Here is a 16,913-nt window from a genome sequence, read left to right on the forward strand (position 1 = left end):
GACTGTCTTTTAGAGATGGATCTAGCCCAATCAACATCCATGTAGTCTTCAATCCTTAAGTGATTGTTCCTGAAATAAAATAATCCTTTCCTTGGTGAGGAATTCAAGTATCTGAGGATGCGACTGGATCCAAGTGCCCACTCTTCGGAGCATGCACAACTGGCTCACCACTCCTACTGCATAGGTAATGCTTGGGCGAGTCAAAGACAGATAGATAAGCTTCCCCACTAATCTTTGGTATTTCCCTGCATTAACAAGGGAAGGACCAGAATCTTCTCACACTATAATTATGCTCGATAGGAGAATTTGTAGGTTTGCAGCCCAACATCCTTGTTTCTTTCAACAGATCCAACACAAACTTCCTTTGGCATATGTTTATTCCCTTTTTAGACCTTGACACTTCAATGACCAAGAAACAATTCAATTGTCCAAGGTCTTTGATTTCAAACTGTTTGGTCAATTAAGTCTTTAGCCTAGATATCTCATCTATTTCATCTCTAGTCACCACAATGTTATCAACATAGACAATCAGTGTAGTAATAGTACCATTACCTCGCCGGGTAAATAAGGTGTGGCGGCTTGACTCTGGGAATATCGATTCTGCAAAAGAGCTTGTCTGAACCTCTCAAACCAAAGCCTTTGTAATGCGGGGCCGGGCCGGGTTCCCAAGATACCCAACTTGGATGGCTGTGGGCCCACTTAAATACTTAGGAGCCAAGGCTAGAAACAGTAGTAATTTGGTAATTAAATGGACCCATCCAAATGGTAAATACTCAAGAACAAGAGGTAACGGAAAACTTGTAATTAAATTGAAACAGCAAAGGTTAGTGACACTATTGTAATAAATCGGGATTTAAAAGGTCACAAGGTTATGGAAGGGTTTAGACTTATTTGCTAGGGGCAAACTAGGAATGGGCAGAACTTGATGCAGATTATAAATAAGAGATTAAAGGAGGGGTCTCAATATTGGAATAAAACAGTAAAGGAAGGGCTAAAGAATCGTGGCAGGGAGTCAGGGACTTCATCTTCAACCTCTAGCCTTCAATGTTCTAGTGGTAAAGGAGATCTATTTGGAAGAAGAAATCTCCTTCACTTCAAATCGAATCAAGTTGAGACTTTCAAGACTTAATCTCTCCCACTGAATCACTAGCCTCTGTTACTTGCAGCCTCAACTATTAGGGGAAATGTGAGAAGAACTGTACAACAACCACAGCTGGCGGTAGGGTAGGGAACAGTTCTGAAACTGATGTTTAGTCTCAAGATGTGAAGGGGATTACAGGCCAAAAGCTTGGGGGATTTGAGTCGCCCAGGTAAGAATCCCTTTTGCCCAAGGTTTCAGGCTGGATAGATTAAAGATGAGGCTCCAGTGAGCTTCTTCTCTCTTGCTGGACCGATAGGTTTGCTGAAACAGAGAACACAATCAGAAAAGAATTATAAGAAGAAGGAGAAGGAGGGTCACTCAGGGAAGAAGAGGAGAGATCACACAAGGCGGAAGGGGATTCTCACAAAGGAGGAGGAGGAGAATAAGAGAGAGAAAGAGGGGGGGGGGAAGGAAGGCATACACGCAAGCTCTTAGCTCAATTCATTCTTCAATCAATTCTCCCCATCACTTGGTTACATGCCTAATTTATAATAAACTAAAATTAAAGCTTCCTAATTAAAGTCTGAGACTAAGATAAGATTAAAATCTCCTAAAATCTAGACTAATAGAATTAGAATCAAAGGAGGACTCAAATTTGGAACTTCTTTCCTATCTAGAAACTACTCAAGAATAAAAGATTACAAATATTCCCACATAAAACAAAATCCTAGAATATTCTAATAACCTTGAACCCAAATTGGATCTGGTTCTTGGTCCGGGTTCTGGAGCGGGTTTAGATCGATCATTCGTAGCACTGCTACATCACTTTGGGGACTGTTTGAGACCATACAAAGCCTTCTTAGGAAGACACACTTTCACTTCAACTGATGGACATTTGAAGCCAGGTGGAGGCTGCATGTACACTTTCTCCTCTAAGTCACCATGGCGAAAGGCATTCTTGACATTTAGCTGATATAGGGGTCACTCTCTATTTGCTGCCAAAGACAAGAGAACCCTTATAGAATTCTACTTAGCCGCAGGAGCAAATGTTATAGTCAATTTCATACACTTGATTATACCCTTTGGCCACCAACCTTGCTTTGTACCTCTCAATAGTACCATTTGATTAGTACTTGATTGTGTAAATCCATTTGCATTCAACTGGAACTCTCCCCCTAAGGAGATCAACTAGTTTCCAAGTACAGTTCTTCTCAAGTGCTATAATTTCTTCAGACATGGCTTGCTTCCACTTTGGGTTAGACGAGGTCTTAGTGACATTTTTGGGAATGGGGATAGAGGAAAGGACAATGGAAAAGCAACAATTGTAGGAGTACAAATTCTAATGCAAATACCTTTTTGATCCTGCCTCGGGTTAAGTCCCTTGTGACTTGACTCTACATTAAACTCTGATGTAGATTCATCACCAAAATAGGCCTGTTTTATTAGGAATAAGCCTAGGGTTGGGTTCCATACATGTTGGACCTTTGATCCCATGTATTTTGAGTGTAATAGGCCACTTTTATGGGCCTAAACTAGGGGATTTAACGTTGCATACGGGATTAACTAATTTGTTTTCATTTTAGTTGGGTTTAGTTTAAGTTATATTTGTTTTCTTAGGAGTGAAGTTATTAGTTGAGTCAAGTCATTAGTAGTTAATTTCCTTTTTCAGTTAGTTTCCAATTTCAGTTTTTAGAAGTATTTATTAGGAGACTAAATTAAGGTTTCCTTTTAAGGAACCTTCTATTTTATAATTCCCTCCCCCATCATTATAAATAAAGAAGAGGAGGCTCCTAAAGCTGGAACGTTTTTGACAAACTAAATCAATGGCTGCTGCTGTTGTCTTCTCTGCTGAGAACTGGTCTTGTGTCTGATCAAGATTGTGGAGCTGCTGTATTGATCCGGCTGACTCTTTGCGGTGTGAAGCCCAAGAGATCCTCTTCTTCTTTCCATTACTCAAAGATCTGCTGCTGCTGCAACTGCTGACTGGTATTTGAATCCATCTCCTTCTCGGTTCTGCCCAGAATTAGAAGGTTTTGGCCTACTGCAACCTGTGCCTGTTCAGCCACTTCGAGCCATCAATTTTGGCTGCCCTTTGGATCGAAGTAGCCCCCTATATAGAGGGAAACTCGACCTGGTTCCCACTTCTTAGCCTTGTTGGACCCTCTGGTCTGAAGATATATAAAATCCCCTGATTTTGTCTTTTAGTGCAATTCTTCAGCAAAACCTGAAATCGGTAGGAGTTTCCTGGTCTGTTCTGGTTACTAAGCTCCTCTAAAGTATTGTTCATGTTAGTTGGACTGTGTGAGGCCTATACCAGTCCCTGTTAGGCCCCCTTGACCTGCTTGCTGATTTGACCTAAGGAACCCTATTTATTGGAATCGATTGCTTGTTTGTTTTCTTACCTGATCTCTCTCCTATTCTGATTTGATGTTCTATTATTGGGCTGGTTTATGATTGTTCTTTGATTAAAAAATCCTGCAGTTGAAGGCTTGATTGACTTGTCAAGTTTAGCTTTACATTAAACTCTCTTTCCCTTTCGAACAACTATGGGAAGGTCCGACTTAGAAGATGGAGGAGGAATGTTACCTGGCTGAGGAAGTTGGATCTCAGGATGTGGATCCAAAGAGGACTTTTGCCAGGTCTTCTTTTCTCTTCTTATACACAGGTTCCTTCTCTTTACCATACCCAACACTTGAATTATCACTTGTGTCAACAATATCCACCTCTTTATGTTTCCTAATATCAAACTAAAATGGGGGAATAGGAATAGGCAAGGGTGTGAGAAAAGGAATGACATCAGTAGCCTCTTCACTTCTACTATTCTTCCCCTAAAGAGGATGCTGAGAATGAGCGACAAAGGGAACAAACTCAAGGAAGGTGACATCCTTGGAAAGAAGCCGTCGGTAGGAAGAGGGATGATAGCATTTGTAACCTTTGATAGAGAGGCAATACCCAAGTAAGATGTATTTGAGGGCCTTGGGATCAAGTTTAGTCCGAGCAGACTTGTGGACATGGACATAATAAACGCATCTAAACAATTTGGGGGGGAGAGAAAAAGCAGAAGCTTGAGGAGACAAGGTTTCTAAAGGTGATTTGGAACCAAGGAGTTTAGTGGGCATTGCGGTTTAATGAGGAAAGTGGCGGTAAGAAGAGCATCAGACCAGAAAGTCTTAGGGACGACATTCGTGCGAAAGAGGAGACTCCGAGAGACTTCCAATAGGTGGCGATTTTTCCTCTTAGCCACCCCATTCTGTTGGGGTGTGTCAACACAAGCAATTTGATGGATAATGCCATGGTCGGTATAAAAGGTCTGGAGTCCAACCATACATGTACTCACCCCTTTTATCTGAACTAACAATTTGAATATGAGATGAAAACTGAATAAGAATCAGCTAACAGAAATTTTTGAAGATATCATAGACATCACTCTCATGTTTCATCAAAGGTCCAAGTAGACCTAGAATAATCATCAACAAAAGAAACAAAATAACGATAACCCAATAAGGAAGTAGTGGGAGAGGCTCCCCAAACATCAGTATGCACAATATGAAAGGAAACGACGGATCTATTACCATGGTAAGGATAAGAAGAACGAAAATGTTTAGCAAATACATAAGGTTCACACTAAAACAAATGGGAAGAAGGAATAGAGGAAAATAAGTATGGCAATTTTTGTCACATAACACCAAATGAGGGGTGACCCAAATGTTGATGCCACAACATCACAGAGTCCAAAGTACTATTGTCATTATGCCCACATACGTAGGATTGAGCAATAGGTAAAAGGGAAGTTCCTGAATAAAAAAGGTAGAGCCCATTTCCTATATGTCCATTGCCAATAGTTCTTTTTGTCACCAAATCCTAAAAAACACAATGAAATGGAAAAAAGTAACACAACAATTGAAGGATTTGGTTTGGCGGTTCACAGATAAAAGATTAAGGTTAAAATTTGGAACATGAAGAATGGAGTCCAAAGAAATAGAGGGGGTAACAGTTACGTGGCCCGTACCAGAAATGGAGGATAGGGAGCCATCCATGACCTTAACCTTATCTCTACAAGAACAGATATTGTAGGTGTCAAAACATTGAGATATACCGGTCATATGGTCAGTGCCTCCACAGTCAATGACCCAAAAAGAGGCACTGGAAGGGGTAGATGTACAGACTTGTAAGGTGGTGGCTGAATGAGCTGGTACTATATGTGTAGAAGAAAAATTAGCCAAATATGACATAACCCTTCGAAAAGCTGCAATATCATCCTGAGTTAGAGAATTGGAGTCTATCTGTAGTCCAGAAGGATATCCCATAGGTTCAACCTCAGCCATCATTGTATGTGTTCTAGCTTTCCCTCTCCTGCTGCCATGCATACCAGGTGGAAAGCCATAAAGTTCCCAACATCTGTCTGTAGTGTGCCCAAATTTTCTACAGTAGACACACCTGAATCCATCCTTGTCATTACCTAGATGTGGCCCTTGGCTTCTTCCTCTAATCTCTACATAATGTAAGATAACATTTGGGGAAACACACATAAGATGGGGCAAACTCACTCTACCCAAAAAACTTTCCCAGCACTCGGAAACTATTCCAGTAGGTAGAAAAGAGCATATACTTCAATAGATCCAACAAAAAGCACAATCTTCAAGGCATAACATCTTCTCAATGCAACACATGATATACTCAAACAACATACCTCACCAACCCAAATCAGCCAGAAGCATCACATACACCATTTCGAGGCAAAAAAGGTAAAAACAGGGTAGGCGGTACCTTAAAATCAAGGGATAAGAGAGTTGTGGCTCAACTCCTTTTCGCTTTAAGAAATGAGTCCACAGGGGTTTGAAAGAGGGCCTAGGGCGGCACAATGGACTATCCCAGCCTCAACAACAGTTGGAGAGAGAGAGAGAGAAGAGCCATTCCAAACCAGGGTTGGCGGGAATGGCTTGAACTTGTCCTCCTTTTTTGAGCTTCAAACTCCAATCTCTTCACATGGGGCCTCCTCTAGTTGACTTTATGATCTTCAGCCAAGGTCATCTCAAGAAAAAAACTGAGTTTTTCACATAATATTCTCTTTCTTGGAACCCCTTTGTAACCTAAGGTTCTAAAGAGAGGAAATGGGGATTAGGAGTAGATAACACGACTCTCAAACCTAAACCAATGCTTTGATACCAAGTTAGAGTATAAGGATGGAGAGAAAGTAAGGGAACAAGAGAGTGGAAGGTTGGAGAAGAAGAAGAAGAAGAAGACGACGAGAAGATAATGGTATAATGTTGTGTGTAGAGAAAACATCCTCTACCACATATATTTTACTAACAATATGAAAGGATTACATACACCTCCCTAGGGAGGTAAAAGGGAAAAATAGAAAATACAATAAGTGGGAAGAATATAAAAACTTGTTCCTAAAGTACCCTTATTACATAAACTCTTAACACTTTTCCCATTCTTATATTTTTATTTCTCTTGAACTCCCAGTTTTGCCCCTCCCTTCCCATCTTATTATCTCTTATCATAAATTTGTTTCGTCTTCCAACTTTACCCTCAACTTATACTTTGTGTTAGACCTTGTGATTTTAACTGATTTTTCCTTATAATTTTGATTTTGCCACTCATTAAGGAATTTCAATTTGATTACTTTGTCACTATTGTCACAATCTTCCATAGATTCACTATTCTGCCATTCTCTTTGAGTGTTATCTTGTTTATCATGGTTTCCAATCGTGAAGTCCTCTAACAGCTCAGCTCCTACAAGGGAGAAACTGATGCGAAAACTAATGCCCTCACTACCACTGCCACTTTCCTTCAGATAATGATGTAATCTATAAAGGTTTCTATTGATTGATTGGTGGCCGCAGATAGCGAAAAAGAGTCCAACACCACCCCATAGGATCCGTCACCACCACTGCCACCACCACCATTATATGGAACTGATCGATATGATGATTATGAAGTGGAAAGAGTAGCAAAACTGAATGTCCTTGAATTTTTTGGAGATAACAATCCAGAATTGTACCTTGACTGGATCCATAGCTTAGAAACCTTCTTCAGATGGTATGGGTTGACTAATGCCCAAAAGGTCTTAGTTGCAAAGGCCAAATTGAAAGTCACGACCCGAGACTTATAGGTCAAGCAATAGCAATACAGAATCGAAGCCAAGGCATTAGATTAGTCTCTACTTGGGCTAAAATGCATGAAGTCATAAACCAGAGATTCTTGCCTTCTGATTACAAACAACGCATGCACCTCAGGTTTGCACAGTTGAAATAGGAAAATCTGACACTGGAAGAGTATGTTGCCAAATTCTATTATTATGCCACTCGTTCTAATTTTGAGTGGGACGGAGAAGTTTTAGTGGCACAGTTCCACAGTGGTTTGCACCCTTAAATTAGTGCTGCTCCTTGCATCCAGTCGACTGCCTACGATGGAAGATATTATACAAGTAGTGTATCAGGTTGAGGAAAGTCTAAAATGTCCTTACAATTGGAGAACTTTTACAAATACTTTTCTTAGGGGTCCTAGTTCCATTCATCAGCCTTCTACGTAGGAGAAGTTACTTAACAAACCACATGCTAGTGCTTCATCTATGGCATCTTCACAACCAAGCTGATCATATTCTCCACCTTAACATGCTTCTGACATGTAATCTTCACGGCCTACTCGCCCATACTCTCCCCATCGACGTGGTTTAGATAAACCTTCTAAGGTGATAAAGTTTACAGTTCGGAGCTACTCTTGTAACGATTTCGGACATATTGGTGCTCAATGTCCCAGCTGTTTGGTTGCTTTTATTGATAAGGATTCTCCTGTACCTCATTCCCAAAGAGCGACTTGAATCTGAAATAGTTGATTCAAGGGAAGAGCGTGTGTTAGGTGAATTTAATGACACTCCCAATGATGAGGACTTACATCCTTTTTATGTCGTTCGTCATGTGTTGACTACTCAAAAAATCACTGATGATGAAGATTGGCACTGCAGTAGTATTTTCTAGACTCTTGTGAAGTGCAATGACCAACTGTTAATCTTGGTCATTGATGGAGGTAGTTGCACTAACATTCTCTCTGAAGAAGTTCTTAAGTTGGGATTTAAGACAGAGCCACATCTAAATCCCTACAAGGTTGCTTGGGTGAAAAACACTAATCTCAAGATCATAGATAAGTGTTTGGTCACATATTCTGCTGGTGGGTTTAATGATATGGTCCAATGTGACGTCCTCCCTTTGAAGGTGTGCCCTATCCTTCTTGGTCGACTATGGTTGTTTGACAAGAAAGTGCAACATTGTGACAATGCCAACACCTATGCTTTAAGCACGACAACAAAACAATGAAGTTTCATCCTACCAAAGATCTCCCTAAAATTAAGCTCAAGAAGATGGTGGGATCCTTTTTCATTCAGCTTATTCCTTCAAACGGTCTCTTCGGTCCTCCTCCTAAATTAGAGCCGAGTTCTTTTCAGAGGATGCCAGGGTTTTGGTCCAACAAGGGTTGGAAGTGATTTATTTAGGTGTTTATTTATTTTCTTTTATTTTATGTCTTTATTTTTCCAAAGAAGTAGGAAATGTAAGATTGTTAGGAGTTAGAGTTGATTTGCTTGGTTTCCTTTTAGGATTGTTTCCTAGTTTAAGCTAGTTACTATTTCCGTTGAATTTATAATTTTATGCCTTTAAAAAAAGAGCAACCCAGTGCACGAAGCTTTTGCTACTGTAAGGTCTGGGAGGGGCAAGTGTGTATGCAACTTTACCCCTTGCTTCACAGAAGAGGCTGTTTCCAAGTTTTGACCTTGTGACTAATAGGTTGCAATAGTGCAACTTAACCATTGTGCCACAGGCTCGCCCACTTAACCGTTGTGCAATATTGCAACTTAACCAACAGGTTGCGATAGTGCAATTTTATGCCTTTATTTTCCTTTATATATTGGTTGTAATCGATGGACAAGTTAGAGAGATTTGAAGAATGAATGAGAGAATGTGTTGGTTGAAGCCTGAGGGCTAGTGTGTGCTTTCCCCTTGTCCCCCTACTATTCTGATCTTCCCCTTCTTCTCTAGAGCCCCTCCATCATGATTAGTGCGGTCCCTTCAGCTTTCTTGGATCCCTTGTGTTTGGCTCTTCCTCTTTCTTTCACTGAATATCTTTTTGATCTTTAAAGTTACATTTTGGGGATTTCAAATTTTAGAGCCTTTCAGGATCTACAACATTTAGATTTTATGCAACACTACACCATTTTTCCTTTCAATATATCAGATTTGATTTGAAGCTGGTTCCATTTTCCAATTGAAAGCAAGAGGGAGCCCACATGAAGATGTTTCTTGGTCACCTTTTGGACATGTTGGAAGAAGGAAATGGAAAAATATTGTCAGGAACATTCCTTTCCTATTCACTTTATTAAACTGCCATCCTGGTGAAATGTGTCTGATATTAATCGATTTAATTCTTTGAATTGTCTATGTTAGCAGATCCTATCCATTAGATTGATGATCTTCTGGCAGCTGTAACCATGAACGTTCCCTTCCTATTCAATTTATCATTGATGAAATCAAGATTAGGCTGCCATCCTGGTGAAATGTGTCTGAATATTAATTGATTTAATTCTTTGAATTCTCTATGTTAGCAGATCGTATCCATTAGATTGATGATCTTCTGGCACCTTGATGTAGAATTGAGGTTGAACCGGGTTGATCCTTTGGGCAATCTCAACCGAGACGAACTAGATCCGATTTGATTTTTGGGATCAATAGAATATTTTAGGATTTACTTTATTTATGAAATATCGAGTTATTTTATTTGGGAAGATATGTAATCTTTTATTTTGGCGAGTCAGTCCGATAGGTATTAATTCTGTTCCCATTGAGATTGAGAACATAATCTTGGGCCTTGTAGGCGAAGGGGATGAAAATAGTATTGAAGTTTATAGTGTTCTTAGCAATAGTGCACTTAAGCATTGTATTTGTCTTCTTTCTTTACCCACAGGGGCTCCCAGGGACTTCGTCTAGCTCTTGCTGCAATATTTTAGAACCCCACCTGGAGATCAAGTGACATCCAGGGTAGGGCAGGTGCTGTCAGTGTAGTTTAATTGTTGAGTCGAAGCAGGTTGGCTCAATGGTATCAGAAAAATCGAGTTTGCTGCCCATACATGTTTACTACAATAATGTAAAGGAATCATATATGTATATGTCTGTGTGTGTGTGTATATATATATATATATATATTTGTATTCCCAAACCAAATAGGGGTTTCCAATACCTTAGAAAAGCATATATTATGACAACAATAATACCAGATACAACCATAGTTATTAAGGCGGTGGCAAGGCACTGCTAAGGCGACACCAAGGCGTTAAGGCGGTATGGGTAGGCTAAAGCAGTTATGCTCTTTATGGGTTTCACGTAAGGTGATGCCTTACAATGCCTTACGATGCCTTACTGCGCCTTACGACCAAGGCAGACACCTTTTATGTTTTTTTTTTTTATTATTATTATTGTTATTTTAAGGTGTATTAATTCTATATCTTTTGTTGTGGTTGGCAAGTCTATGGGAATTCTGTACACTTGAGAACTATGGGATCAAGTCTATATTCTGAGAAGAAGAAACTGATTAATGCCTGGAATGGATGGATGGAATATTGCCACCTTAAATAGATTAGAGAAGAGGAAGATAACTTGAAGAAGATCCTCCTGGGCTTCCCACTGCAAGGAATTGTCGGATCAAACCGACCCTTCACTGTGATCAGACACACAGTACTCTCAGCCGAGAAGCAGCAGCAGCAACAGCATTTCTTGGGGTCTAAAGGGAGCCTCTATGATTATTTATAACTAAATAATGGGGGGAGATTACAACCAAAACAATTTGGAAGGTTCCCAAATAGGAAACTCTAAATCGTGAACTAAATACAATAGCTTCTAAAACTGAAAATAGGAACTACTTGAAAAAGGAAACTAAGGACTCATATTACTTGTCCTCTAAGAACAACTAACATCACTTAAATTGAACCAGACTAACTAACCCAAAAACAGAACCAAACCAGAAATAAACCAAACCAAAATAAGAACCCCCATCTAAACAAAATCGTGGGCGGCTTGGAGCTCCAGTCCAGCCTAGCCGATAGGCTGTTTCTTACTCCTTGTGTAGGTCTTTAATGCCGCATCAATACGTTACTTAGAATATGTTTTGAAGATCAAATCTATCTAATCTGGCATTAACTTAATGATTTAAATTTTTATTCTTTTTTCGCTTGGTGTTGTATACCCAACTGATTGCTCAAGGTCCCATCCAAACATGTCAGATGGGATCTTGGGCAGTGAGAATCCCATACAATAGGGGGAGGGGGATAAAAAATAAAAATTCTCTCTCTGAGATGTGATGGGACTGTAGGCAGTTTGTGGTAGCATTTTTCTTTCTTTAATATGCATGATATTAAAGGATCTGACACAAAGACATACCCGATGCTCTGGGAAGCAGTGGTTGTCTTGGCTAAGATGGTATGTAGTATCTTCTTTTCATAAAATAGTTATATTATATTCATCATGTATATGATGCCAATGATGCATGATTTCTTCTTCTTTCTCCTTATCTTTTTTGGGTTCATTAGTTGTATAAATAATGATTCTTGTCTTGATGGGCATTAGAGTTTCTATTGGTTTCCTTGTCATTATCATCTCTAACATATTACTGCTTCCTAGTATGCTTTGGTTCGTTTAATGCATAACATGTGCTCCAGAATATGTTGACAATAATGTGCTAACGATCTCAGTCCAAGCAGAGAAAAAAGGAGAGGCAAGGTCAAGGGCTGATAGAGATGCAGATAATCACCAACTTTTGCAGTTAGAAGAAAAAGATGTCGTTTCATCTGTTGCTACTGTGCTTTCTGATCTTTGTGGTCCAGGAGAGTGGATGCCCATGGCAAAACTTCATACTGAGGTTTGTTCAAATTATGAATGCGATATCTTCTTTTTAAAAACCTGGTACTTTAGGGAAAATTACCTCGACTTCCGCTCTCAAATAAGTAATTAACAGAATCTTGCCATTCCAAAAGTAATAAATTGAGGCTCTTTAAGATAGGGGGCTGTGGAGAGTGGAGGTGTGAGTTTTTTAATTTTTCTCTCGAGTCAGATTTAATTATTCTGGATGTGTGGAGATTTTATTAATGACTGTTATTAGAAAAGAGATTGTATATTCTTCCCACATATTTAAGAAGTTAGATATGCTGTGATGATGTTTATGCTGGGTGAGGTATCTCAGATACTCAGTTTCATGGGCATGCATGACACCTGGTTTGAGATCTAGCAATGAGTTGAGTTGTTTGTTCAACTGAGGTGATTAAGAAGTTTCTGGATTAACTGCCAGTCCAATATACATCTAATATATAGTTTTATTGTCCATTGATTTTGTCATATTTTTTATATTTAAGGAAGAAAAATAATGTGATAGCATGATTGATAAATTGATATAATACCTAAAGTTTAGCTGTTCAGTAGAAGGTGGCATATTCACTTTGAGGGTCAAAGGTAGCATTCTATAAGTTGATAGTGGTCTGATCTGTCTTATTTCTGTACTTTTTCAAAGTTAATCTTCCTTAGAAGTTAACTTTACATGTTTGAAGGCAACCCAGATAGGGAGTACTATTTCCTTTTAAAAAAATAAAATAAAATAAACTAAAAACAAGTTGAGTAAATTACTCAGGTTCCCCCTTGTCTTTGCCCTAATTCCAATCACCTCCCCTATACTTTCAACAATTACAAATTTACAATCGTCCCATTTCTTGGAACTGTGTTAAAAGTAAAAGGGAACTGACAATATTAACCTTCCACTGCACTTTGTTCTCTCTTCTTCTGCATCTGCTTTTCACATTTTCTTCCAACGACCCCTTTGTTTCTGGTTCCTTTGAGTTTGATTTCTCCACGAGTTTTTCTTCCAACACTTTTACTTCTGCTTCTTCCATGATTTCTGCCAACGAATTGTTTCTCAATGGCCAATTCCGTCTGTGAAACTTACTTCTCACTTTCAGAGACCTCAAATCTTAGCACCCTTGATGGATCTGGAAGGTGACGAAGATTACAATGGTTGCCAGGATGTGACAGAGCCGGAGTTTGAGAATTGTGAGGAGCCGCTAATGTGAGGAAGAGATCTGAGGCTAGACAACAGGTCTCTGCATAGAAGGACAAGATCTCTCTCCCCCCTAAGACGCTCCCCATTTGAGTGGCACGGGGATGAAGAAGAACGACAGAAAATGAGGCTCTAGTGATTGATGAATTTTTGGCCTCCATCACTAGTACTAACCACCTGGAGAGTCCACAGTTCGAGTTCACTGCTGTATTCATTGGAGGGAAGTTGTTTTGGAGGGTCGGATCGCCTTATGAATGCTCATATCGCTGGTGACCTTATACCCATCCTGAAGAAGGCAGGAGCCTTTTGGCTTTGAATTTCATTGACCCTTATGAGTTTTGAGATTTTAATTTCTTCTTTGTTCTCCCCTCTTCTTCTTTCTTTACCCTTCATCCCTCTCTTCAAGGAATTAGAGAGGGTAATGCAGGAGTAATTGGCCTATCAAATAGCATTTTCTCATATCATCATTGATAGGTAATTAAAACTAAAGTATTGTCTGAAAATTAAGAAAGTGCGTAACTCCATAACCAGCCGTCAGAAGCCCTTCATATTTGGGGAGTTTTTGTGCCCTCCCTAGGGACTATCTACACCCAAAAGTACAGCTCAATCAGACTCCCACAGACCTGGCCGCACCTTTCTCTCTCCAGCTCTATAGAAGGTCTTTCTCTCTCCTATTGGGTTGGGTTTTGGGCTAGTTTTGCTCCTATATGGGTATTGTATCATTGGGGGTTTATTTGATGGTATTATTTCTTTGTTTTTTGCTCCTATTTGTATTGTTTGGGGTTATAAACTGCGGAGTTAGTTACTTGTAATCTACTCCTGCAGTAAGTGGTATCAGAGCTATGGCTCAAACAGAAGAACCCCAACCCACCCTTCAAGATGTGATGAAAGCAATCCAAGCCTTATCTACGAGGTTGGATGGACATGACCGACAGTTGGCTGACCTAAAAGTGAATACTGGTGCCCACTCTAACACCCAACCAACTGTTGCCCAAACTAATGTTCAACCTACTGTCAATTACACTACTAATGTTCCCAGAAGAGTCACCATTCAACCTCGAAGGGTACCAGTTTGGAATGAAGAGTATGATGAGTATGATAATCAGCTTTATCGGCCTGATGATACATACAAGGTTAAACTGGAACTAAAAGAATACAATGGAAGACATAATCCTGTCTATTACGAAGATTGGGTGAATTCTTTTAATGACTGCTTCCGGTGGTACCATATGCCTGAAGAAAGGAAAGTCCAATTAGTTATCACCAAGCTAACTGGTGGAGCTAAGGACTGGTGGAAGAATGAAGAAGACAAGCTCATGCGCAGGCGCCAGATGCGCCGCAGTTGGGAAGACTTGAAGTTCATCCTCAATGAAAGGTTCTTACCACCAACCTACCGATGTTGGCTCTACGACATGCTGAATACCATCAGGCAAGGTACTATGACTGTAGAAGAATATGATAATTGATTCAATGAATTGGTTTCACGAACAGGTGCCTATAAGGAAGATGAAGAACTACTCATATCCCGTTTCAAATTGGGATTAAGGCATGACATTCGTTAGAAGCTTGGTGTGATCGAAATACCCTCCATGAATACTTGTATTGACAAATCCTTAGAGGTGAAGGACTTGCTCAAGTCAACTCCTCGACGTTCTTACCCACCAACTCATGATTCTGAGGAAAACATGGCTAGGGGAAAGACAACCATTGCTCCAAACAACGTCCCACCAGCCACGTTAGACAAGGGGAAAACACCTATGACTTATAAAGAAGGCGAAATCAAGTGTTTCCATTGCAGAGGTTTTGGTCACGTTGCCAAATTTTGGCCCTACTGACTGAACACCAACTCTGTCATTGCTGCACTTGAAGCTAATCCAAAGATGTTAGTATGTGAACCACAACTTGATGATTGGATGGCTGATACCACCACTGAAGACAAGGAGGAAGGTGATGAAGTTGAAGGTGAGATGGATGATCGTGGTATGTATATTTTAAACCTCATTACATATACGAATGAGGACACGAACACTGACAAGGGACTTGAAGGGCCTATGATCGAAGAAGAGCAAGTAGAGGACGTGCTAGAAGACGACCTCATGGATACATCTAAAGACCTTGAGGTTGAGCATGTGGAATTCGTCATCCCATTAAAGTATCTTGAAGATCGAGCTCCTCACATTCTAGACTACATCTTTATTATCAAAGAGCTACCTGAATTTTTCTACGACTTGAAGAGGGACGTGCACTATGATATAATCACCCTCACACTCTACAAAATTCGAGGACGAATTTTTTCTAAGAAAGGGCGAGTTGATGTAGATAAGTCACTTGGGCTTATTTTATTGTAAATAAGCCTTGGGTTGTGTTATATATGTGTTGGGCCTTTGATCCCATAGGTTTTTTTTTTTTGAAATGGGCCACTTTAATGGGCCTAAAATATGGGTAGAAGGTAGAAAAACGGGATTTAATTCATTAGTTTAGTTAGTTGCTATTTAATTCAATAAAGGCCCATTAGGCCATTGGTCGGTTGTAAAGTCCTATATGGATTATTAATTAGTTAGTTCTATTCCATGTTGGAGTCATAAAGTCAAGTTCTAGTCTTATTTTGAATTTCTAGTTGTAGTAGGAGTGTCTAATCCTATTGGGAAACTAGCTTCTAGTTGTAGTAGGAGTGTCTAGTCCTATTGGGAAACTAGCTCCTAAGTAGTTTGATTGCTATTCTGCCCTCTATAAATAGAGGAGCCTATGTACTCATAATGGGAGATTTGAATGAATGAATTATTCAGTGATTACTCTGTAGCTAAAAAAACTGTTATTGAGAGGTGAGATGCCTAAACCTTTGAGGGGTGTGATACCCAAAACCTGAGGGGTGAGATATCCATTCCTTTATTCTCTTTCACCCTTCTCAACCCTCCATCAATTCTTCTTTTTCTATTTTTATTTTTTGTTTATTGTTATTAGAAGTTCAGATCTGTTAAAGCATACAAAATCAGAATCAGCCAGCTAAAGAGTTCTTGTTCTTGAAGCCAATCGACCCTCATTGCTATCCAAGTTTGAGATCTGATCTACAGATCCTTTGGAGGACTGGTTCTATACTCTAAGAAGATCAATCGATCCTCTCTTGAAGGTTATCTGAAGAAGACAAGTTGATGTTCCTACAGAATTCTTCACATTCTCTCTCTTAGGTCTGAAAATCAAGAAAGTGTGTAACTCCATAACCAACCGTCAGAAGCCCTTCATATTTGGGGGTTTTGTGCCCTCCATAGGGACTATCTACACCAAAAGTACAGCTCAATCGGACTCCCACAGACCTGGCCGCACCATTCTCTCTCCAGCTCTATAGAAGGTCTTTCTCTCTCCTATCAGGTTGGGTTTTGGGCTGGTTTTGCTCCTATATGGGTATTGTATCCTTGGGGGTTTATTTGATGGTATTTTTTCTTTGTTTCTTGCTCCTATTTGTATTGTTTGGGGTTATAAACTGCGGAGTTAGTTACTTGTAATCTACTCCTGCAGTAAGTGGTATCAGAGCTATGGCTCAGACAGAAGAACCCCAACCCACCCTTCAAGATGTGATGAAAGCAATCCAAGCCTTATCTACATGGTTGGATTGACATGACCGACAGTTGGCTGACCTAAAAGTGAGTACTGGTGCTCACTCTAACACCCAACCAACTGTTGCCCAAACTAATGTTCAACCTACTGTCAATTACACTAGTAATGTTCCCAGAAGAGTCACCAT

General features: G+C 39.8%; 1 protein-coding gene across 1 annotated transcript in view; it reads left to right on the top strand.

The window, feature by feature from the left end:
• The window catches only part of LOC122088896 (FHA domain-containing protein FHA2-like), a 32,091-nt gene that overhangs the window by 9,423 nt on the left and 5,755 nt on the right, over window positions 1-16,913 (top strand). Inside the window, exon 2 of the mRNA XM_042658258.1 lies at window positions 11,832-11,989. Within this exon, the coding sequence (XP_042514192.1) occupies window positions 11,832-11,989 (158 nt within the window). The remainder of the gene's footprint in view (window positions 1-11,831; window positions 11,990-16,913) is intronic.

The sequence above is a fragment of the Macadamia integrifolia genome, chromosome 9 (assembly GCF_013358625.1).
Source record: "Macadamia integrifolia cultivar HAES 741 chromosome 9, SCU_Mint_v3, whole genome shotgun sequence".
Classification (NCBI taxonomy): Eukaryota; Viridiplantae; Streptophyta; class Magnoliopsida; order Proteales; family Proteaceae; genus Macadamia; species Macadamia integrifolia.